The 25,292-nt window shown below is 44.8% G+C and overlaps 1 protein-coding gene across 6 annotated transcripts in view; it reads left to right on the top strand.

The window, feature by feature from the left end:
• The window catches only part of CSPP1 (centrosome and spindle pole associated protein 1), a 1,363,238-nt gene that overhangs the window by 236,217 nt on the left and 1,101,729 nt on the right, over positions 1-25,292 (top strand). For all 6 annotated transcript variants that reach the window (XM_086965839.1, XM_086965840.1, XM_086965843.1 and 3 more), the window contains one exon: positions 21,771-21,872. In XM_086965839.1, coding sequence (XP_086821965.1) covers positions 21,771-21,872 — 102 coding nt within the window. The remainder of the gene's footprint in view (positions 1-21,770; positions 21,873-25,292) is intronic.

The raw sequence follows: 25,292 nt of genomic DNA on the forward strand, positions 1-25,292 counted from the left end.
GGACATTTAGTTGCAAATCAGAAGTTTCCAATTTTTTTACGTGTGTTCAGGAAAACCTTTGTAGGTCCCCACTAAAGTCTAAAAATAATGTCAAGAGCAATGCCAATAGCTCTAACTTTAACAAAGGCAAAACCATTGCATTGTAAATGCTTGTCTTATGTTGACTGGAATGAGTATAGCATTCGGGTCATTCTGTAGGAGACTTGTGTCGTCCTCTAGGAGTCGAGCTGCTATTCTAGCTGTCTCCCTCTCGTCTTCACTTTCCACCATTTTTACTGATAGAAAGGTTTTTGCAGATCAAGTTTCAAGGAAACAAAGATTAGGTGCACAATATTTTGGAACACTGTATCCTTCAACGTTGACTAAACCAAAAACTATACATAGGAATCTCTTCCTACTAAGTTCCTGCGGATTTTAACCTCTTACCCACTCCAGACGTCTTTTGGAGTATTTACGGGAAAAAGGGTCTGTGTGAAAAAGCACGACTGAGTTACTCTAACGTCTTGCGTTAGATTTATCGCCTTACCAAACATTGGGCGCTATGTAGTGTAGTTCCTATATTCCCAATAGGCTCTGCGCATTGGAATAATATATTCAGCAGTGTAGACGTAGGACTGAGGTCGACTAGGACTCTACTGACTATATTAGACTTAAGGTTTGCCAGCTAGCTCAGAGGTCACTAGAAACTTTCTCGAATAAACGAGGAGGAGTTTAACCTCCCTGGATCGACAAGAAGGGATTCGCTTCTGGCAACCATAAAACATGACAACTTTGCTCCCTCAGAATAAGAGTGTATCTCTAGAGTCGTGTGAAAACAATAGACAGCTATTTCACTCAGTCAATCGTGCATACTTAGTTTCACCAGAGTGCAGAGAAAAGAGAGACGGGCGTTTTCAATAAAAGGTGTAATTTATTGAGCAGTCTTCTTTCTCATGCAAGAGAAATGAATTGCCATAATTGCAATACTTAATGTAAAGTAAAGTGCGTACAGTAAAATGAGTATTATGAAATAATACTGTAAAAGCATTGATATGGTTTCTTAGCCATAAGATACTTTAAAATGGATAAAATATATACATACATATATACATTGACTAACGTACTCAACTGGTGCTTCTAAATACGCCTACCCCGGTGTACCTGACCTAAGCCTAATACGTGGGAAGGAGTAAGTAAGTAGCAGTTTAATTTAAGTTGGTTTTGCCAAGAATCTGATTCAAGAATTCTCTTTAAGGGTTTAGTCAGCTCCGTACCTGGGTAATAGAATGCAGGAGGTCTGGTATCTCTCTTTCAGGACTCGATATCCCAGCAGCCCCTCGAAGGCGGCTGAGAACACCGGAGCTAGATTTCTCGGCAGGAGAAAAGACAGCGTCTCTCTCAGTGCGTCAAAGGGGAGGCGCAGCGTCCGTGGGCTCTCATCAGCTGGGCTCTCGGGCAAGTAGATAGGTGCTCGGCTCCAAAACCACCACCGTGTGTTTGCTTAGGCAACATTGGTATATTTATACCTGAAAGGTGCCGGGTTTGACGTAAGGTTGGACATAAGATGTCAATAAAGCTGTCACTAAGAACTGGCCGTTCTTACAGTGCTCGCAGGAGTTCTATGACAAAACAAAGCAAATGGGGATTTCCCAGGTTGCTGGAGGTTTGGTTTGTTTAGAGAACTTGTTGTGCTTTCTAGGAGTCCAGGGAAGTAGCCTTGCTTAATGTGGACGGCCTGGGCTACGGCTAATATGGATATGATTCCTATGCCATTATAGGGATATTATTGATTATAACCGTACAAGGGCATAAAATAGAAATATCGATATAGTTTCCTAGATAAAAACACAATACTGAGTGGTGCTGTGGTGGTGCTGAGTGATGCTGTGTTGGTGCTGAGTGATGCTGTGGTGGTGCTGAGTGATGCTGTGGTGGTGCTGAGTGATGCTGTGGTGGTGCTGAGTGATGCTGTGGTGGTGCTGAGTGATGCTGTGGTGGTGCTGAGTGATGCTGTGGTGGTGCTGAGTGGTGCTGTGGTGGTGCTGAGTGGTGCTGTGGTGGTGCTGTGGTGGTGCTGAGTGGTGCTGTGGTGCTGTGGTGGTGCTGAGTGATAATGTGGTGGTGCTGTGGTGGTGCTGAGTGGTGCTGTGGTGGTGCTGAGTGGTGCTGTGGTGGTGCTGAGTGGTGCTGTGGTGGTGCTGAGTGATGCTGTGGTGGGTGGTGCTGAGTGATGCTGTGGTGGTGCTGAGTGATGCTTTTGTGGTGCTGAGGGATGCTGTGGTGGTGCTGAGTGATGCTGTGGTGGTGCTGAGTGATGCTGTGGTGGTGCTGAGTGATGCTGTGGTGGTGCTGAGTGATGCTGTGGTGGTGCTGAGTGATGCTGTGGTGCTGCCGAGTGGTGCTGTGGTGATGCTGTGGTGGTGCCGAGTGATGCTGTGGTGGGTGGTGCTGAGTGATGCTGTGGTGGTGCTGAGTGGTGCTGTGGTGGTGCTGAGTGATGCTGTGGTGGGTGGTGCTGAGTGATGCTGTGGTGGTGCTGAGTGATGCTTTTGTGGTGCTGAGGGATGCTGTGGTGGTGCTGAGTGATGCTGTGGTGGTGCTGTGGTGATGCTGTGGTGGTGCCGAGTGATGCTGTGGTGGTGCCGAGTGATGCTGTGGTGGTGCCGAGTGATGCTGTGGTGGTGCCGAGTGATACTGTGGTGGTGATGAGTGGTGCTGCTGAGTGATAATGTGGTGCTGCTGAGTGATAATGTGGTGCTGCTGTGTTATAATGTGGTGGTGCTGAGTGATAATGTGGTGGTGCTGAGTGATAATGCGGTGGTGCTGAGTGGTGCTGGGGTGGCGCTGAGTGATGCTGTAGTGGTGCTGAGTGGTGCTGTGGTGGTGCTTAGTGATGCTGTTGTGGTGCTGAGTGGTGCTGTGGTGATGTAGTGATGCTGAGTGCTTGGTAATAAAAAGTTGTAAGATATGCTACTAAATTTTAAAACTCAAATTAAGTATAGATTTATGACTTCTGAAGCAAACCAGAGATAGATCTAAAATGCCTGCTCCACACTGAAAAGAAAATTAGATGACATGACGACCACAACAAAAATTTTATAAATAGTAATGCAGGAAAATAAGCAAGATATGAAAAGAAACACTCAAGGTGTAGCACAAATAAAACAAGCTCCGTAGGCAGCCCACTAGTGCTCACTTTTCAGGACGCACAAGTGTCTTTTTGAAACATTTGTCAGCAAGTGGAGACTTTTAAACGTGGGCACGTTCCTATCCCACAACTGTCAGTTTCTCACAGTGCAACAAATGGGAGCTTGTCACCTGACCCGTGCAGCTATGCACATTATTCACATGTGCAAGCTTCTCACACTGTCTAGCAATCCGATCTTTCCATAACAAGCTCTAGTGCCAGCTTCACAAGAAGCACACCATTGCAAGCTTCTCCCACTGCACACCAGTGAGTTCCCTCATTGTTCACAAGTGCCATCTTCTCTTTTCCTACAATAGCAAACATCACATGCCTCCCTGCACCGCAAGCCTCCCATATAAACTTATATTACGAGCATCACTGCCAGCCAACTTCCAACTAATTCCTCACTAAGTCTTCTTGGGAAGAAAATGAGCATTTGATTAAAGCAGGCCCTACCTGTCCGGATCCGCATGATCTCCCTTCCTCTCTTGTTGTTGTGCCTCCTTGTGTAGCACACCGCTGAGAGCCAGAGGTGTCCAGAGCTGCCGAATGCAACCCAGTTTCTGCAAGCAGGCAAGTTAACATGTCTTTCAGCCGATTTGTTTGTAAGCTTAGTCTTTCAATAGCAAAGTGTGAAATATCGGGACATTTTCGCCGAGTGCTAAAGTGAAAACAGCGCATGATTTCTTTTCTGTTTATGACTTCTCTGTAGTAGTGGTGGCACCCGTGCTTTAGCTTAAACATCTTAAGCTAAAGTCGGGTACCGAGATTACTTAAAAAGTAAAGAATTGTCTATTTCTTTACTTTTGAAGTAATCTCCTCACCCGACTTTAGCTTAAGATGTTTAAGCTAAAGCACAGGTGCCGTCACTGCTACAGAGAAGTCATAAACAGAAAAAAAGCATGTGCTGCTTCGAGAAATGACTGCAGTGTGCCACTAACGTGAAAACAGACTGCGGGAGCCAGGAGCATTCAGGGCAAGTTACACTGAGGTAAACAGGAAAGAGGTCACTGACTGGGGGTGACCAGCACAACTTTGTAGATGCGCACAGTGCGGTGTAAAACAAAAGGAAGTAGCGGCCACCATTCAAAGACTAATGTGCGGCGTGCGGTGGTACAGCTGTTATAAGATTATTATGGTACCACTGCCACTAGCATCAAGATAACTGTTTGTGGAAATATATTGCAAACAAGTAGATAAAAGATCCTGGTGGGCTCTATGACGCTGCAGCGAGTACATAATTGGGGGAGAGGAGAAATGCGAGACACGGCCTGGCTGCCATGAAAAGTGAGAAGCAGGGGGCTGGGAGCGGATTCCTTTGAAGTGAAGTCCTCGGAGGCAGGTGGGAGCAAATGGCAAGCGTGTGCATGAGCACATGCACTCGACGAAATCCGCGATGGTTTAGACCTTGGTTTGCCCCAATACTCTCGTCTATTTATTCCTTGTGGAATATAATAGACGAGACCTAAAAAAAGAGGGAATGTGAAATAAAACAATTGCCTAAGATCGCACAGTTTGGTCAAGTGGGGAAGCCAGGACTGATCCCAGGTATTCTGGTTTCTCGTCATGCAAATTAGCCACTAGATGTACATCCCTACACAAGCCTTGGCCCCCCCCCCCCGCCCCCACCTCCAAAAACCACCACCCTGCTAACATCAAGGAGGCACTTGGTCACCCCACAGACCAAACCTTTTGGCCCCTGTTAGCATGGTTGCGAGTACCCATGATCTAGGGAATTTTGGTCGGCCTCTATACCAGGGGACGCTCCTCTCGTTCTTCAGATTAGATAATTTCCTAATGGATTGTTGGAAAATACCAGCTCACGAATCGCAGCAATCCCTCAGGAGGAAGGGTTATCCTTTGATTTGGGAGCAGCGTGATTTCAAGGTTGCTAGGAAAAGCCTATTCTGCTTTCAGTTCCAAATATCACTTTAGAGAGAGGAAGTCGTGTAGCCAAGAGACTCAAGATAACTCCTGCAACGATGTGAATGTCAATTAATTGGAACCACACCTAACTTCGTTTTGGTGACAAAGAAATACCCACTCCACTAATCTTATCCTAGATACCCTATTTTGGGTACTACTGGGACTGTTTATGGAAAGTGGCTTACGGACCCTTTTCAGAGTAAAATTTACCAGCTCAGTGTAGAAGCAAATCCATTATTAATGCAGCTGATAATCTTAACTTTCACACTAACAGTTCCAAGCAGTCCACGCACAGGTTGTGTTGGTAATACTGGTAGTAGTGTCTTAGATAAGTATAGTTTAGTTATTTTATGTTGTGGGAAACACCTTCGTTTCACGTCTGCGTGCTAATTCATACTTTTGATTAGTGTGATGCAGGATGGAAGCTGATTTCACTGCAATTGAATTCTGTAACTCCAAGGTTGAACACAGATCTCCAGAGTCATTGCATTAGTACATTTAACAATAGCTCTCATAGAATTCGTTGGACGTGCATTTAAATCGATATACCAGGCGAATTTAAATATTAACGATTGTTGTTGTGACTGTTAATAACTATAAAATAAAAAATGTAATGCCTTTTTTATAGTGGTACGTCAGTTTAAGAAGATTTCTTAATTATTTGGGCTGGACCTTTGAATAATCTCTGTTCTCGTTATATTTTCTGCCTTCCATGTGCACGTAGTGTTTTAAGAAATAAAAGGTGAAAACCATTAAGTGCCTAGAAGATTGCTGTACTGAAAGATTCCTTTTAAAGTATAGAAACCAGACAGTAAATCATTTGATTGAAAGTAATCTTTCAAATATATTACGGCATTTATAAGGTGAAAATGTTCCTATGCGCATATCTGTATGGATGTTAATGAGGGCTTTGTGGCATGCGTCGGCCTTTGCTTTATCATGACCAGTTCTGGTAATGTAAATAGCTGTAAACAAAATGAGCCTAAAGCAATGTTGGCATTGTGGAGGCTTTAAAACTGTATAATAAATTCCACTGTAATTCGGTGCACCTTTACCAGAACCTCTGTTGATTTGGGGCAACATGTAATGTTAAATATATTTGTCATAGTTTGAATCTTCTCTCCCTCGCCACTCTGCTCATTAGATTATTTTCCACAGCTATGAAGGAGTTTCAGGGTGCTTTATGCTTGAAAATGATGACCTAAAGACAAAATCGCCTCCATTTGGCTTCTTGTGTGCATCTTGAGCACGTTTTTACAGTTGAGTGGTATTTTTCTTATGGTTTTAATTATTCATGCTCAAGGTACAAGCAGTGAGCCGCTTTGTTATTGAACCTTCTTGTAACTTGAGGTTTGCTCGACAAGTTGAAAGCTGCTGAGTTCATCTTATCATTGTCTTGCTGCATTTGTTACTAAGCAACCACTCTGATGCTTGCTTATGTACGGCATCTCTGTTGCTATTGAATGGTGACCCGTGGGACATTACCTTAAGTCGATGGAAATACAGTTCATCTGTAATTCACTGGTTGAGCCTTCTGCTGTTCTGAATATATCCGAAGAATATAGTGTGCTCCGGTAAGGAATATCTTTTACTCCTAAATCAAACTCTTATTGTTTTTAAATTAAGTGAGCTTTTCTGAAATGCGTTTTTAACTTTTCCTTGGTAAAGTCCTGTTAAGTGGGTGCCTAATTAACAATATGTCGCAAATTAACTGTGAGCAAATGGATTTTTTAAATTTCCGTGTAATATCTCAACCGGACATTGTGAAATTTGGGTGTTCAGACTATAGTTGTCATGGTGTACTTTTTCGAGAATGCATATGGGAATAATGAAAAACGGTGGCCTAACATACACATCTGTTTTGAAGAAATCACAGTAAGTTTCGAAAAATATATTTTATTGCAGTTCAGAAATGAAACTATTTTGCCAGTATCAAGCTCTACGGAAACAGCAGAGATATGTTCTATAGGCTTATGTTAGAATGTTTGAAATGTAAACAAGGCTGCAGACCTAAACCTATCCTATAAACGAATAGATGTCATGGATACTTGAGAAACTGTGCACTCTGGGCAGGGGAGCCCAACATTTGAAAATACTATCCACGGTATGTGTGTAAACTGCAACTGAGACCGACAGTCCTGCTTCAATAAACCATCATACATATACAAGCGCTCCAGAGTGCCAATTTCCCTCGAAAAATGTCCAGTAGAAATGATCCATTAGCTAAACTGCCCCAGACAGATCTCAAACCAAAAGATAAAAATAAATCGTCGGAGAGCCACAAAAAGGAGGATGATTCCAGAGACATTCTAAAATGTATAACCAGTGGTGCATGATAATTAATTTGGCAAGATGTCCTAGGTTCACTGTTTGCCAAGTTCTGTATGCTGATAAAAGTGGTCCACGAAGAACCTTCCCAGCATAACACTAATCAATTTCAAGGAAGTGTTTTCAGTAGGTCAAATAGTGTCTATATTTGACTTGGTACATATCAAAGACTAAAGTTGGTAACTTTGTAATGCTAAATATCTTTGTTGTAGCTGTAATCTTCTGCCACTCATCACTGTTTATTGCTTCGATAACCTTGAATGGTTTTATAATGGAATAACTGAGGCGTGAGCATGTAGCTTTAAAAATGTGTCATGTCAGCGTAAAGTGTTTTTCATGTCGGGTGATAATCTTAGGGTGCTATGTTACTCACATAGTTCAACAGTACAACTACTCACAAAATTTGACCATGAGTATGAGTTTTTTTTTAATTATTCTTTTGCTAGTCTAGCATATGCCATTTTGTGCAAAAAAAGATTAGTTGGCATACTCTTCCCTTGTTTGCCCAAATCATTAAAAGTTTTTTTTTTTTAAATGTATGCAAGATTAATGTTTGTTAAAGGTTCTGATAACTTGGAATTGTCAGCCTTCGTAGAACAGGTAAACTAGAAGATTTGTGTGGGTTGTACATGTTCGACAAGTAATGACCACCCGAGCCCTTAAGAGATCTTTTTTTTCTTTTTTTTTTTATATTTTTTTAAGCTTTCATGATTAAGGCAAATATCAATTGCACATAGATTACACCAATAGCATCTACTACAGATCACCTTTGACGACTATGAAAAGACTACAACGGATTCAGAACTTAGCTGTTAGACTACTCTTACATAGAAAGCCGCAAGACCACATCTCCCCTTGAAAGCCCTGCATTGGTTACCAAGTGCCAGAAGATCCACGTTCAAGCTGCTTTGTATCCTCCACTAAGCTATACATGGAATGGGACCGCTCTTCATCAGGAAAAAAAATCATCAAACACGTTGAACAAAGGAACCTCCACTATAGACTGGCACCTCGCCTCAAAATCCCAACGTACAAGAAATAAATCATGGGTGGCACATCCTTCTCTGTTGAAGCAGCCAAACTATCAAACTCTTTACCCCCAAACATAAGATCTATAGAATGTAGCACACAGGGAAGGAAGCTGCAGGACCGAGCTCCGGACGATGGGATATCACTATAGGTAAATAGTGTAAATCCCATCCGGACTTAGGCCCCCCGTATAGGTAAATAGTGTAAATCCCGTCCGTACTAAGCCTCCAAGACCCCCCTCCTCCCCCCTCCCTGAAGCAACGGATCGAGAGAGTTACTTACCGGGCCAACTTAAAAGGGATACCAGATCCGACAACGGGAATCCCTCGCGTCTGCACTGTTGCACTGTGCTCCAGCCATCAGCACCCTCCCCCCCCCCCCCCCCCCCCAGCTCACTGACACCAGTGAACTTCTCTCCCTGACCCGCTGTGCAAACAGAGAACTCGGGCGGAGCTAAGGACTCTTCACAGCCGGGTCCCAATACAATCTTGAGGATTACAGGAGGCGTCGCCGCCATAGGCAGAGACATTGGAGCTCCCTTGCGTGGTGGACAAGAAGCAATCAGAGTGTGAAGCGTTGTGCACCGGAACCCCCAGCGGACCCTTGGTTACCGGTAGCCAGCAGTAATGGACTGGGAGGGTCTTCTAAGGCCCGCGACGAAGCCCTGACCGGCATGTAGAGGGAGCAGAGCCCGGAGCTGCACCTCTCCTGGAGCCTATGATGCCTGGTCCTGTAATGGCTGCCACCCGAGTACGCTCTACATGAAGCACTCCGACCAACTGACTAGAATTAACTCCACAAAGAACCTGCAGCCTCCACAACAGGTCATCTGTGACCTACATCACTAAGCTGGGTGCCCTGAGTCAGAAAAATGACCCTGGGGTGCAACACGCATGGAGCCCCGGCTGCCTGACCCTGTAATGGCCGCCAAATTCAGACGCGTGACCTAAGCTGACAAGGAAACTCACCGCCCTACTAACTACAGTGAACCCCCCATGAAACTGCAACAGGCCATCTGTGACCTACAACGTTAAGCTGGGTGTCCTGAATCTGATTTAAGGCCCTGGGGTGCTGTAGACATGGAGCCCTGGCTGCCTGACGCCGTAATGGTCGCCTAATTCAGAAGCCCGACCAGAAACTGGCAACTGTAGTCCATCAGAAGTCCTTTGGTCGCCCGAAGCCCCTTGTAGTTTGGCATCTGAGACCCCAGTTGTCAATGTGGCTGTACTGAATCAAAGTTAAGCCCCCGAGACGCAGCACTTTAGGAGCCTCTGCTACCTGACCCCTCAATTGCCGCCAACTTCTGTCACACCATAGGAATGCAGACAGCTTTCCAGACACCTAAGTCCCCCGGCAGCCTGGACCCTCCTATCATCGGAAGTAGTGTTTTTTGCGTCTCACAATAACAACTAGGATACCCTGAGGAGGGAGAGGAACCCTAAGACCTGACACCCCCTAAGCCATCGCTGCCTGATTCAGCTATGACCAACAGGATTTTCAACCTCGGTTAATCCCATTAATCTCTCACGACTAACTCTGGAAATCCTCAAAGATCCCACCTATGACCGATCGCTTGAGGGCTCTGATCCAAAGCTCCTCCATCGCTCTAAACACCGCAACAAAGACTCCCAGGTTAGTGTAAACGGCCTCCAAGATGCCTGACTAGCGCCATTGTTCTCACCGGGCCATCAGAGAAGCCCTTCTCCACCCTCCCCCTATGGTCTCCCCCCCCACCGGAGGTTAACTCTTCGAGCTCCCCTTCCCTCACCTGGTCTCTTCACACTAGAAGCTAACACTTGAACTCCTCCGGACTAGTTAGCACTCTCCCCTTCACTCGACAGTCTGTCCCTCAAACCCCTGAAAGTCCCCCCCCCCCTTAACTCAGACATAATGCCACTGGCCTCGCATATGGCGAACGCCCCTCGATCACCAAAGCATCTGACACCCCACGGTCCGAACTCATTTGTGATCTCCTTCCCCCCCTACCTCTCTGGCAAAGCAAAGAGACACTTCAAACACAGTCTGATCAGACAGCACCCTGAAACACTTTTCGTAGACTCCTTCCACTGCTCACCTAAAGGGCAGATCAAAACAGACCTTATCTTCCACACTGAAAGACCTGACACCTGGTTCAGCATCGTCAACACACATCTTCACATCTCCAAAACCACCATCACTTCCCATAGCCTCAAATTGACGTCCTCTCTCCCGAATCACCAGTCGCCGAATAGCAATATCTCCTTAACCATTTACTCAAATGGCACGGTCCTGATACAAGCTAAAAATGACAACCTCGAGGTTTTTGACGCTCTCTTCCTGTAGTTAAAAAAGGCTCCCATGCACAACATGCGATCGGACCTGTCCCCCTCCCTCCCTTCCAACGAGTTCTCCACGGCAAATGAGACACCAGAACCATCTCACACCCCCCCTGAGATCCCCATTCCCACCCTCCCGGGACTCCGTCCACAATGCTGCACCTCCGACCATAAATCCCCTCTCCACGGGAAGATGACCCCTCCCACCCCTGCCCCTCCACACATCCCAACCTGACACCCAGGAGCGAGCCACTCCGCCAAACCAAATCTCCCTCCAGCCCCCTATACCCCCAGGCCAATGGAGGCCTAACCCTCGTCATGAGCCAGTACTACCCCTGCTCAGGACTCATTCCAGAGTCACACCAGACAGCTACCACCCCAAATAGCCAGCACGTCTGCAACCCTCCCCCTCGCCCCCCACATTCTCCCCACTGCCCTCCGTAGATATCATGACTCAGCGCCTAAACCTCCTGGAAACTCAGCTCGAAACCCTCATCCAAGGCCTGAACGAATCCTTATCCAACCTGGCCGGGATTCGAAAGCCCACCCAGCCGCCCATAGCACCCCGCACTCTTACCTATCCCGAGCACACCAATGCATCGCCCTCTAATGGGGCCCCTGCCCTGACATGGCCTTCGACCAACAGAGCGGACACGAAAAATCGCTCCGATAGACCCAGAAGAGCAAAAACCGCACTCTCCTTTCGAGAAGCGGCACACCTAGCCTCATCCTATGACTCTCCACCTAACTCTTCCCCCAAATCTTCGATTCAAGTAATCACAGGAGTCGGAAGAGATCACCTTCCTCCGAAAATCCCTAGACCTCCAGCCCACCTAACTTCTCTTCCTAGAGCCCTGTCTAATAAGAATCCGAAAATTGAAGGGCTCCCCATTAACTGCATGCTCCTAAACTGCAGATCGGCCTCTAAACACCCAACCGAACTAGCAGAAGCCATCCTCTCCCATTATATAGACATTGCATTCATCACGGAGACCTGGCTCAACAATCTCTCTTACCCCAACATGGGCATGCTGGTGCCTCCGGGATTCACTATGATCAACAAAGACCGACAAGAACAAAGGGGAGGGGGTATAGCTATCATTCACAAGAACATCATCTCCATCACGGAAATTACATCTTGCCTATATCGCACCTTTGAGTGTCTCTCCGTCAAGACATGTGAAAACAGGCCAGCAATCTGCTATCTCCTTTACCACCCCCCTGGCAATTCCTCTGAATTCGGGGAACACCTCTCTGACTTAATTGCACATTGTGCTCTCGGTAACTCAAATAATATAACTCTTGGTGACCTCAATCTAAGATGGAATGAATCTAAAAACCCACTCATTCAATCCCTAAACAACCTCCTACTAGAAAACAATTTGACCTAACACTGCTCAGAAGAAACTCATCACAGAGGAACAACACTAGACGCAATCATTGCTGAAAGCAATGCAGTCACCATTGACCATATCCTTCCCATAGACTGGTCCAACCATCACCTCATCCTTTTTGGCATTAACCAAACGATCCCAACTCAACTCCTCGTACAGGACCCCCCCAAATGGATTAGGAACACAGCTCAGATCTCCCGAGCAACACTAGAAGAAAAAATAAGCTCGCTCCTCCCCAACAGCACTGATCACATCTCAACTATTGAACTTACTTCTCTTTACCACTCCAATATGTCACTCGCCCTAGACAGCCTTGGGCCTATGAAACTAAAAAAATCCAGGAGCATTCCATCCAGATCATGGTTCTCTACCGACATCAATGAAGAAAAGACACCTAAGAGCCTCAGAAAGAATCTGGAGGAATAATCCCACCACCCTTCATCACGATCAACTCCAAGCAGCCTACAGGAACTACAAAAAGCACATTAAGAACAAAAAGACATCTTTCTTCTGCTCCGCACTAGACACCGCAAAAAAACGACCCAAAGAACTCTTTAAGATCATCAGGAATCAAACCTCTAAGCCAGCGACATCCTCAATTAAGGCATCCGATGAACGTTGTGAAAACTTCGCCCTCTTTATCAACGACAATATTGCCAAGATAGACCATGCTTTTGGCCCAAATCTCATCCCCTCTGCCGTGACCCAGGTGTGTGAACCAAACAACTGTGCCTCCTTAAACCCCCCATAACAATGGTCCTCCTTCACTCCCATTCAGGAAGCAGAGATAATCAACCTAATCTCCAATGCTAAACCCTCATCCCACGCCTTGGATCAACTTCCCCCTCAATTGACCAAGGACATGAAGCTCGTCCTAGCTCCGATATGGTGCAAGATCATCAACAGCTAACTGAGCTCAGGAGTCGTTCCTGATTACCTCAAAGTTGGCCAAGTCGCGCCACTACTGAAAAAGACCGGTCTAGACACTGATGATCTTAACAACTTCAGACCGGTATCAAACTTACCCCTTCTGTCCAAAATCCTGGAAAGATGTGTACTCCCTCAGCTAACCCAACACCTGGACAACATCAATCTCCTAGACCCCCAACAATCTGGCTTCAGAAAGGGCTGCAGCACTGAAACTGCAATCCTTAATGTCCTAGACGATCTACACAAATCACCTGACTCGGACCAATGCTGCCTTCTCATCCTCCTAGACCTATCAGCTGCATTCGATACAGTTGATCACAAATTGCTCATCAATGTTTAGTTTGGGGTCTAAGGTGATACCTAGAGATTTTACCGAGTCCGCCAGGATGAGGTTACCATTGAGGGCATCGATAGCTTTGAGCCATTCCGCGATTTGTGAGTTTTCGTCTTTTTTGGAGATAAGGAGTATTTCCGTTTTCTCTTGGTTGAGTTTTAGGTGATTGTTTGAGAGCCAGTCTTGTACCTCCCTGAGCGTGGCGTTGAGTCTCTGGATGTCAATAATGGAGGAGGTTTCCAGGTAGAGTTGTGTGTCATCCGCATATAGATGAAAAGGAATGTTAGATTTACTGAGTAGGGAGGTAAGGGGTTCGATGTAGATGTTGAAAAGCTGAGGGGAGAGCACTGATCCTTGTGGAACACCCCTGTTAACAGGGTGTAGGTCGGACTCGAAGGTTTGAATTTTTATTCTTTGTGAGCGGTTGTGGAGTAAGGAAGAGAACCAGTGGAGTACTGTCTCTTCTAGACCTGCCCTTTCTTGTAGAGTATATGAAAAAACATATCTCAAAATAGACAAAAAGTGCCTTCCTCAATCTGAAATTACTGTACAAAATCATACTCTTCCTCCCACCCAAAGACCTTCAACAAGCCACCCAAGCACTAGTGCTCTCCAGAATTGATTACGGGATTGCAGCGCTGACTGGGACATCAAAATCTCACCTCGCCCCCCTGAAAACAACGTTAAATGCAGCAGCCAGAATGGTCACTGGTGCTAAGAAATTTGATCACATCTCCCCCGCACTCAAAGAACTCAAATGGCTTCCAATTGAATTGAGAGCCAGCTTTAGAACAGCCTGCCTCCCCATAAAGCCCTGCACACAGGCAATCCAAAATACCCGACTGCCAAACTCAAAAAGGCCGGCCAGTCCAGAAACCTCCGGAGCTCCAACACTCTGCTCCTCATCCCACTGAAATCTCGTAAGCAGAAAACCGCGACAAAATCGTTTGACGGAAATACCCCGAAAATCTGGAACTCCATCCCCCCCCACATCAAAACGATACCCTCATTTCCCAAATTCAAAAATTTGCTGAAAACCCTCTTTCTCAACCGCTGGCGAACGAACCGATAGAAGCCAAGGATGCACTGCAGCCAGCACTCTCTCTAACCTTATATTTTGACCAGTGACACTGACTCGGATCAAGAAAATCTTTCTGGACTCTCATCCGGTGTGAACAAAGCAACCTTTGGGGGCGCCCTGTGTGAACATCATCCTCCTTGCCCGCCTGCGCAACTGCGCCTTTATTCGTCCTATTCTCGGCCTGATCCACATGTTTGACCTTAATCTGTACTGCATACTTGCTCATAATTTACTTGTTGTAAAGCACTCTGATACCCTTGAGTCCTGCTATCACTATATAAAACTCCTTAAATAAATAAATAAATATAGATAACCACCTTATCTTCACAAAACTACTCAAGAATTGGTTCTTCCCCACATAACCACCATACGCAAACAGAAATATTCAGCATATCCCTCTGCATATAAGCATTCATTAGGACTGTATTTGTATTGCTTTGTATAAATGTGTGTAATAATTGTTTTAAAAAATATAGATATTGGGTAGTTCTGCTTAACAAATGTACATATTACTGATAGTTACATTATTCTATGTTTCTAACATGTATATAAGTGACTCCATAAATAAGTAAATCTTTTATCATAACTATTTATCTACAATTGTTTTACTATTGAATTACAAAAAATAAAATGCAACAGCACTTGAAAGCCAGAGTTTAATCAATGCATCTTTAATCTACATATACTACCTTCCTCATGCAAATAAACACCTTCCATGAATTTATGTATGAATATATTTAATACTTTTCTTCTAATTCAGCATATCCAATGCACTACCCTATTTCTCATCTCATACCACTCCATATATCCTCTAACTCAACTCTCTGACTCATCTCAAACCTCATTTTACTACTCTTTTTAATGCACTACCCTATTTCTCACCCTATACCTCTGTTAATATATCCTCTACCTCCACTCTCTCATTCATCCCAGGCCCCATGCCACTACTTTGATCTCCAAGATAACCCTTTCTGGGCTCTTTCCGCCTCTGCCCCTCCTTGCCTACCTCATTTACTATTCAGATCTCCCAAACAGGCCTTTCTAAACCCTTACCTCTGACTCTTCCCCCTCTACCTCCCCTTTACTCATCCTAGGCCCCTCCCACTGCTATGAACGAAAATAAAAGTCTAGACCCTTCCCCTCTTCTCTCCCTCCTTCCCTCTTCTCTCCCTCCTTCCCTCTTCGATCTCTCCTTCCCTCTTCGATCTCTCCTTCCCTCTTCGATCTCTCCTTCCCTCTTCGATCTCTCCTTCCCTCTTCGATCTCTCCTTCTCTCTTCGATCTCTCCTTCCTTCTTCGACATCTCCTTCCCTTTTCGATCTCTCCTTCCCTCTTCGATCTCTCCTTCCCTCTTCGATCTCTCCTACCCTCTTCGATCTCTCCTTCCTTCTTCTATCCCTCCACTATTCCTTTTAAATCCACAAAACAGAATAACATGTCCACCACTCAAATTAATTTCAAATTTGCCTATACTAACTCCCCTCCACCTCCTCTTTACTCATCCCAAACCCCCTCCTAGAGCTATAAACTCCAACAAAACAAAATCTAGACCCTTCGCTTCCTTATCCCTTTACTATTCTTTTTCAATCCAAATACAAACTATCCTGTCCACCACTTAAATTAATTGCATATTGTCCTACACTAATTCAGCACTAGAACGTTATGGGTTCCGGAATAGCATGCAACTTGCCGAAAAAGCGCTTCAACACCTCATCAGGGGTAGCAAGCGCTATATAAATGCAAACCTTTTTCCCTATTCTATTCCTCCACTATCCTTCTCAATCTAAATAACTGACTAGCATATCCATCACTCAAATTACTTTCATATTTCACTATACTAATACACCACTAATCCGGAGTAGCGCTATATAAATGCAATTACAACACAATACAATATCCAGAACAATACCGATTCATAACCTCCAACTCCCTCCTTCACCCCCAAAATCCGACAAGGTTCAATATTAGAGTAATGATGAAAGAGAACACCCAACAATTTAAAAGAGACATTTTAATAAAACATATCTACTCATATCTTAAAACAGGTTTTGAAAAATATATCCGATGAGTTTGGCTTTAAATAAATTGCTCTGAGCATAAAATAAATTAGCAATTTACGCCCCATGATTTGAAAAATGAGTGGGGCATTGAACCTCTCTGAAATGTGCTCAATCTTGCAGGAGCTGAATGCGGTTGCATTCAGGCAAGGCCAGCAACTCATTACTTTACCTCATCATAATTATTGCTTTTAGCCGCTTTTCATGCTTGCAACTTGTCTCTTCGACCCTGTCCTTCCCAATCTGTGCTTCCTATGATCATTTCACTTGTTTTCAGGTCAATGTCTCTCCAACTGCTTGTGTCTTTGGTGCTCCCTCTCCCTATCCGTTTTCTTAATGGCACCCCCCCCCCCCCTCCATCTTCATGCTAGCCACCTTCCCAGGCACCTGGCATACGTGGTGCCCTCCACTTGGAGATGCCCCTTAACTCAGTTTGCTTACAACCCAACAGGCCTACGCGATTCCTATCTCTCACCAACGTAGAATCATCTGCCTCTTTCTGCACCTTCCCACCAAGACATTCATTCTCTCGATTTCACACCCAAACTTCTCTCCTCTCTGCCATCATCCCTTGTCATGATGTTCCCACCTCCTTCCCCCTATTGTTCCAGTATCCATTCCCTGTGCCTGTCTTCTTCCCAACTCTTTCATTCTCCTCTTTCTTCTCATCTGCTTTTTTCTGCTCGCAACCTGGATGTTTACATCTCATCACTTTTTCTGAAGTCGTATATGTGCAAGATCTCTTCATTAGTCACTTTGCATGAAGCCAAATGTGATTCACTGTTGTCTTAAGCAAAACCTACCTGCTTTCATTGTCTCCCATTCTGTCTCCCATTAATTCAATACATAACTCTTCCATCTGCCTTCTTTTCAAAGTCTACCTTATTGCTCAAGTCGTCCTCTCTCATTCCTTTGTTTTAAAGGTAATTTTATGTTATGTTTTTATTATCATAAAGCAAATAAATATATTGATTACAAAACAAATTCGCATGAGATATGATACCCTAATTGTCACAATGACTGCTCACACTTTTGGCGCCATATCCTTGCATTCACGCCATTTTCCAGTCTGACTACAATTCATCTGTTCACAGATAGTCTATTTCCTCTCTTGAAGTACTTTTGCTTGACACATTACTGCTAGTCCCCAATATTTCCACCAAGGCCAGAGATTTTAGTTTACAATTTTTAGGGCAGCCTCCGCTTTCACAAAGCATATTTTCAGCTAGCATACAGCAACCCATAGTTGAGCACCATTTAGAAAGATCGTAAACTTGCAGCTTTCCCACAGCCTTTTTTTGATATCTCAGCGTTCTAATATTAGCCTCATATTACAGCAGACCTGCGTTTGCCACTCTGATTTCTTAGTTGTGCAGCTGTTCACACACAACTTTTTAATATTCTCTTGCGTTCATGTTTGTGCTCTTATCTATGCACCTTTGTGTGTTCATGCATGCCTTCTAGTAATTGATGCTCTTCTCAAGTCAATTTTACCGCCATTCCTGCTGTGTTCATTCACGTATTGCCGCCAGATAATGGAGTGTCCGTTCTCTCTATAATTTCCCCCATTTTGCACCCTTTTCTTAGCAAACTCAAGGAGCATTTTTTCCCTTACCCCCTCCGTTATTATTCTGTAATGTTGCTTTAATATTGTTATCCATGCAATTGTACTGCTATTCTCTTTTGTATGATGCTTTGTCAAGGGAGCACTATATATCAAATAGCAAAACATGTGATGTATCCAGGCTAGTCATTTAGTTGCTTCGTGCCTATGAAGGTACGTACCCATGATAAATTAATAACCCTGCCTCGTTAGCAAGCCCAAATCAGCTGAATGAGTGCAGCTTGAACTCTGAAAAATAAAAAACGTGGAGGAAGAATGGGACCATTTTTTGGAACATGTCTATGAAGCAGTCGAATTTTCGTAAGTGATATGAATGACCGTAAACAATTGGAAATTTGCCGATCAGTCTCTTTTCACCTCTAGAGTTCCCTCATTTTTCAGTTAGTTCATCTGACATAAGGCAGTGGAATCACAACTGAAAACTATTTTCAAATAAACAGTGGTGTGTGATCACAATTTAAAGACCAGGCCTACCGGAACACACACTATTGGTTTAATGAAAAAAGGAAGGCGGCTAATTCGATCCGAGAGTATATGCATACCAGCAAATTCCTAGGTTAGAGGTACACCAGACACTAAGCTGGTTTAACTGTTTGGGGAAGTCAACATCCTTCAATATGGATTTGTCATAGACACTGAAAATAGATTTGTGACTCAAAAGCTGTATGCTTCGTTTTTAGGTTTCGCCTAGGGAACGCAGCGCATGCGCTGCTTCGCCTTGGCGAGACTATTGTTGTCGGTTTGGTGTGTGAAGGGAGACAAACCATGTGCGTGCACGGACAGGCGATGTGCACGCGCATGGCGTCCCCTCTCTGGCATCTCCCCAGAAGGGGGACAGGAGATGGCACGCGTACGGACAGGAGATGTGCACTCCGTACGTGTGCACATCACCTGTCCCAGCGTGAACACAGCGCACGCATGGCGTGCTTTCACTTTCCCTCCGGCTGGATTAATGTCGGCCAACAGGATTTATATTTGTTAATTGCACCCCCTGTAAATGTAGTCTAAGCTGAAGCTGTAAATTGCTGACAACATGTAGGCAACAATGCTGTTTGCGCCTACAAATTCGCCTGCTTCATAAAGAAACTCCTGCATTGTATCTCTGTTGACGCATTCTCATAATTCCACAGTGTGCTGATCCACGTTCCACTCTGACACCTATGTTTATCACTTGTTGGACCTCTTTCTGTGAGCTAGTGTTGGCTAGATTTCAACGCAGGGTATGCCAGGCCACTACTGGGATGAGAGAAAAGACAGTCTAAGCGGTCACTATGCATACATCCATACTGTCTATCCTATTAAATGCAATAAAATCCATATAAAATCGCTGATAGGTAACGCCTGGAAGGAAGTTGTTGTGTTTGTGCTCAAATGCATAGTGCAAAGAAGACTTTCTGATGCATTGTGGAGATGCATTGTGGAGAAGTGTGGCTCACTGGTTAGAGCAGGCAGACCCTGAAGCAGAGGTCAGACCCGGGACCAGGGTTCAATTCCCCACGCGGCAAGGTCTTGAGCTCAAATGTCCATGGACTCGATAATTCTCGCTTCGGTACCTGACCTAATCATGGGTTCACACTCTGCAACTCTGGGCATTAAGCTTGCTTAATCTCCACAACGCCCCCCCCCCCCCCTGCGGCGGGATGCCTGGCTTTCACCTTGGGAATGCCCTGTAGGGGCTATCTCACAGGGAAAAGCCAGGACGGGTTCCCAAGGCAAGTGCGGAGATACCCCTTCGGGGGTCGATTCAGGCGCCATATAAAAAACATAATAATAATAATAATTTGAAGGAAGTGTATAGTATATCCACGTGCAGCCTTTCTTCAGCATCCCTAGCACGTAAAGTAAAGCCTACCGTTGTTATTCAAACATCTCTTGTAAATTATTCAATTTCAAATACAAATATCAATCCTGCTCTCGTTGAATGAACTCAAGTGAGCTAATTACTTTGAAAAGCACATCCTGAATAAAGAAAGACTCTCGTAAAGTGTGGTACTCCATGAGTTTCTGTGAAAAGCAGCAAATTAAAAGAACTAACTCTCTAAGGTGTTTATTTACAAGCCCCTTGTGCCGCCTGTCCGTCATTTTTTTTTCATTTTAAAATTCACGCACCAGCGGTGCCAGGAGCTTGTAAATTAGCCCCAAAGTTCCTTACACACAACACCCTAATGTGAATTTGAACCACTGTCCACAGTCATGGGGGTCCACAAGGGAGGCGCTTGGCCCTACCCACTGTCCCACCCCCAGATCCTGGATTTTTCACTTGTCCTTTAAAAAATCGATTTCTCCAGCATGCCACTCCCTCCAACCGCCCGACCCCCCGCCCCTGATCCTAGATTTTTGACTTGCCCTTTAAAAAATGTTGAATGTTGATGTTGAAATTCGTCTAATTATACCCCCCTCCCTTTGAAACAAGCATTGAAAATGCAATAGGTCTCGCTTTTGATTAAGTTAAAGCCATTTGCTTTGCTAATGGTATTGTGTAGAAAAGCAAATGGCTTTAACTTAATGAAAGGTGAGACCTATTGCATTTTTAATGCTTGTTCTTATGTTTGCGATGTGAAACAAGAATATGACTCTGTGGCAAGGCAAGGGTGATTGAGAGATGGGAAATGGAACACATATGAAATGCCTCTGCTTCCTTTGATGAGATGTTGCTTGTAGGTATTTTGAAGATTGTAGTGGAGTAATGTAAAACAATATATACTCTAAGCCCAGCTCTCTGTTCATTGCAGTGTCTAGCTAGATAAATCCTTTGTCGTCAGATGTGTTTGTAAGCGATAGATGACTACTCATTACAGCGGTGGGTGACCCTATATGTATCAATGAGACACTGTTCCTCTAGTCACATAGCCTTTTGATGTTTGCAAAAAAAGCCTTCCTTCAGCTTGACTCAGATGCTATAACTCCAGGTAGGCTATTGGAGTTATCATCTGCACTGTTTATAGTATTGTTATCTATGAATAACATAACGTGCATTTGTAAAGTGCACCTTCACCAAAGGGTGTCTTGGTGCTGAATAACAGATGTTTATTGTTACCCAACTCAATGGCACTCCTTTTTTCGACCTCAGAAGGATGAAAGGCTGAGTGACCCGCCTGGATTTGAACCTGTGACTATGAAGTCGAACACAGGCCCCTACAGTGGATGCATTAATCCATTAAGCCATCATACCCGGCTGAATAACAGTAATGATGCAGTGAATCTGCTTATGCAAGTGCCTATGTTCAGGTTTTTTGAGCCTGGTACAATGATAACAGAATAAGTACTTCCAAGGCAAGATACTTCTTTTAAATGTAAGTAAACGTGAGGACCACTCTGGGTAAAGTGTATAACCCCGGCACTTAGAAACAAACCATTGAAACCATTGCAGCAGCGCGTAAACCCGTTTAAATGTGTTCCTGAAAGGATGGTATTCATTTAAAAATGTAAAATCGTGCAGTTTTGCTTAGCTTGCTGACAAAATATAAATGGAAGGAATACGATTGACCGGTGTAGGTTATAAAGATCCTCAAACAACAAAACTCCATCTGATTTTTGAAATGTGTTCCCCAGCATGCAAATATATTGTCTTTGTTACCTTTTGCAGGAGAGGCTACGCCATGAGAGAAACCGGGAGTACAATCAGTTCCTTAGGGAAAAAGAAGGTGCAAATGGAAAGTTCCGGTTAGTTGGCGTACAGAATATGCAGGTAGGTCTTTACGTCAGTGGTTAGGGCAGGGCAAAGTGAAGTACTATTTTTAATGTACTCAGGAACAGACTTGCTTTTGTTTGTAGTATTTACTGTTTAAAATATTTTAAAAGATTACATTTTTAGCTCGTGTGATTTGCCCACTTAGCTTTGCTTGTGGGTTTCTCTTTCTGTCTTGGTTACATTAGAGTACTGAGGCTTTCACAAAGTATGTAATTAAAATGTGCATTTAAACCTCCACTGATTTTGTTTTAACTTCTACGTTTGTGTGCTTCCATGGTTTTCTGAAGTAGAATTCATGATGATGCTAATAAACCTCATCAATTGCAAGTTAAATTAAGAGCACATGTTCGGTGCGCTGGGAGTCCATTCTGAGGGTCGAGGGGATGGACGCTGATAACTATTGAGCATGTCTCTATGATTTAGGACTATGTGTATGTAATATGTTACCTGGGCCAATCGCTGCCAGAGTTTTTCTTTTTGGTTGCATGTTTTGTGTATTAATGGCAGCTGATCAATTCATTGGGGATGTACAGCGATTCCAGCACTGTAGAATGTACCTCACAATGTCATTCGTGGACCGAGTTCCGGATTGTTCCATGGGCATTACAGATCCAGGGAGGGTACTTGGATGTACGAAATATACTCTGGTTTTGATTTAATTCACGCCCGATGTATTCATGTGCAAGTTAAATATATGCCGATGTCTGTATGATTCGGAAATAAAAACAAACTGTAAAAATAAGGTTTAATTAAGGGCACAATTTTAGTAACTGAGCAGATTATTTACATTTTGAATGTCGCTATATTAACTTGCACAGACAAGTATTAGTATTAAGTGGACATTTTTAAGTTCAAATTTGCGTAATATATAAGCATAATATACAACCTTTCAATAGGATTACCATGTTTCTCATAGTTCTTTCATGATTGATACGACAGGCTTTCTTTTCATTATTTTATTCAAATAGCAACTGCATTTGTAAACAAGCATTTACAATGCAATGGTTTTGCCTTTGTTAAAGTTAGAGCTATTGGCATTGCTCTTGACATTTTTTTTATTTATGTTTTTTTTTAACATAAATAAATGGCATTGTCATTTACAATAGCAGGGCAGGGCACAGGGAAGGGGGGCGAGGAGAGACGAAGGAGAGCTGCGGGCTCTTGTTGTAATGCTTGCATGGATGAGTTGGTGGATGCATGCATGGGTGCATGCATGAATGGGGGTATGGATGGGTGTATGGATAGATGCATGGATGGGTGGATGGATAGATGCATATAAACAGCCAATCCCTCAACAATTTATGCAATCCACCAACCCATCCAACCATCATCCCATCCATGCATCCACCCATACATCCATGCATCATGCATACATCCATTCATCATGCATCCATCCACCCACCCACTGTGTCTCACTCCGACCCCTCTAAATATAACTCATTTTTTCGGTATATAGAGATGACTGTATTCACTAGTATATGCAGTAGTGTGTGGTGGACTTAGTTTGAGTGTTTGTGTCCTGCACACTCACACACTGCCCCTACACATTCACACACTGCTCACCCTGCACACTCACACTGTTCACCCTGCACACTCACACAATGTGCACCCTGCACACTCACACACTGCAGTCACTGTCACTCTGCAGTCACTGTTACTCTGCAGTCACACTCACTCTGCACTCACTGTCACTCTGCACTCACTGTCACTCTGCACTCACTGTCACTCTCGCACTTACTCTGCACTCACTGTCACTCTCGCACTCACTCTGCACTCACTGTCGCTCTCGCACTCACTCTGCACTCACTGTCACTCGCACTCACTCTGCACTCACTGTCACTCTGCACTCCCTCTGCACTCACTGTCACTATGCACTCACTCTGCACTCACTGTCACTCTGCACTCACTTTGCACTCACTATCACTCTGCACTCACTCTGCACTCACTCTGCACTCACTGTCACTCTGCACTCTCACTGTCACTCTCGCACTCACTCTGCACTCACTGTCACTCTGCACTCACTCTGCACTCACTGTCACTCTGCACTCACTGTCACTCTGCACTCACTGTCACTCTGCACTCGCTGTCACTACACTCACTATCACTCTGCACTCACTGTCACTCTGCACTCACTGTCACTCTGCACTCACTGTCACTCTGCACTCACTGTCACTCTGCACTCACTCTGCACTCACTGTCACTCTGCACTCACTCTGCACTCACTGTCACTCTGCACTCACTCTGCACTCACTGTCACTGCACTCACTGTCATTCTGCACTCACTCTGCACACACTCACTCTGCACTCAGTCTGCACTCACACTCACACTGCACTCACTCTGCACTCACGGTCACTCGCACTCACTCTGCACTCACTGTCACTCTGCACTCCCTCTGCACTCACTGTCACTATGCACTCACTCTGCACTCACTGTCACTCTGCACTCACTTTGCACTCACTATCACTCTGCACTCACTGTCACTCTGCACTCACTGTCACTCTGCACTTACTCTGCACTCACTGTCACTCTGCACTCACTCTGCACTTACTGTCACTCTGCACTCACTGTCACTCTGCACTCACTGTCACTCTGCACTCACCGTCACTCTCACTCTGCACTCACTGTCCCTCTGCACTCACTTTGCACTCACTGTCACTCTGAACTCACTCTGCACTCACTGTCACTCTGAACTCACTCTGCACTCACTGTCACTCTGCACTCTCACTGTCACTCTGCACTCTCACTGTCACTCTCGCACTCACTCCGCACTCACTGTCACTCTCGCACTCACTCCGCACTCACTGTCGCTCTCGCACTCACTCCGCACTCACTGTCGCTCTCGCACTCACTCTCCACTCACTGTCGCTCTCGCACTCACTCAGTCTGCACTCACACTCACTCTTCACTCACTGTCACTCGCACTCACTGTCACTCGCACTCACTGTCACTCGCACTCACTGTCACTCGCACTCACTATCACTCGCACTGTCACTCTCGCACTCACTCTGCACACACTCACTCTGCACTCAGTCTGCACTCACACTTACTCTTGCCGAAGAGCACCCTGGGATCTGTAGTTCTCCATGTCCGTCAGAACAGTGAATTAGAAAGTGAAAATTGCATAACTAGTCAGTAGATCAGAGTAACTTTGATTGCTCTCCTCCTCTCGAGTGTGCGTGGGATAGGAGGGTACCTCTGAATGAAGCGTGTCCACTAGTCCTCCAGACCACGTTAGGTACGGGAGGCGAACGGGTGGCGTGTTCGGCGGCCGTCATGGCCCCTCTGAGTCCGAAGCCCATGCGTCGGGTTAGGCTGTTCCCCCTCTTCTCTCTGGGGTCACCTGCGGGGAGCCCTCGGTTCCATCTGATCCTCCTCAGCTTCCGTTCAGTGCGAGTGAGCGCGCGCTGAGTAGCCAT

The sequence above is a fragment of the Lissotriton vulgaris genome, chromosome 4_1 (assembly GCF_964263255.1).
Source record: "Lissotriton vulgaris chromosome 4_1, aLisVul1.2, whole genome shotgun sequence".
In the NCBI taxonomy this organism is placed as follows: Eukaryota; Metazoa; Chordata; class Amphibia; order Caudata; family Salamandridae; genus Lissotriton; species Lissotriton vulgaris.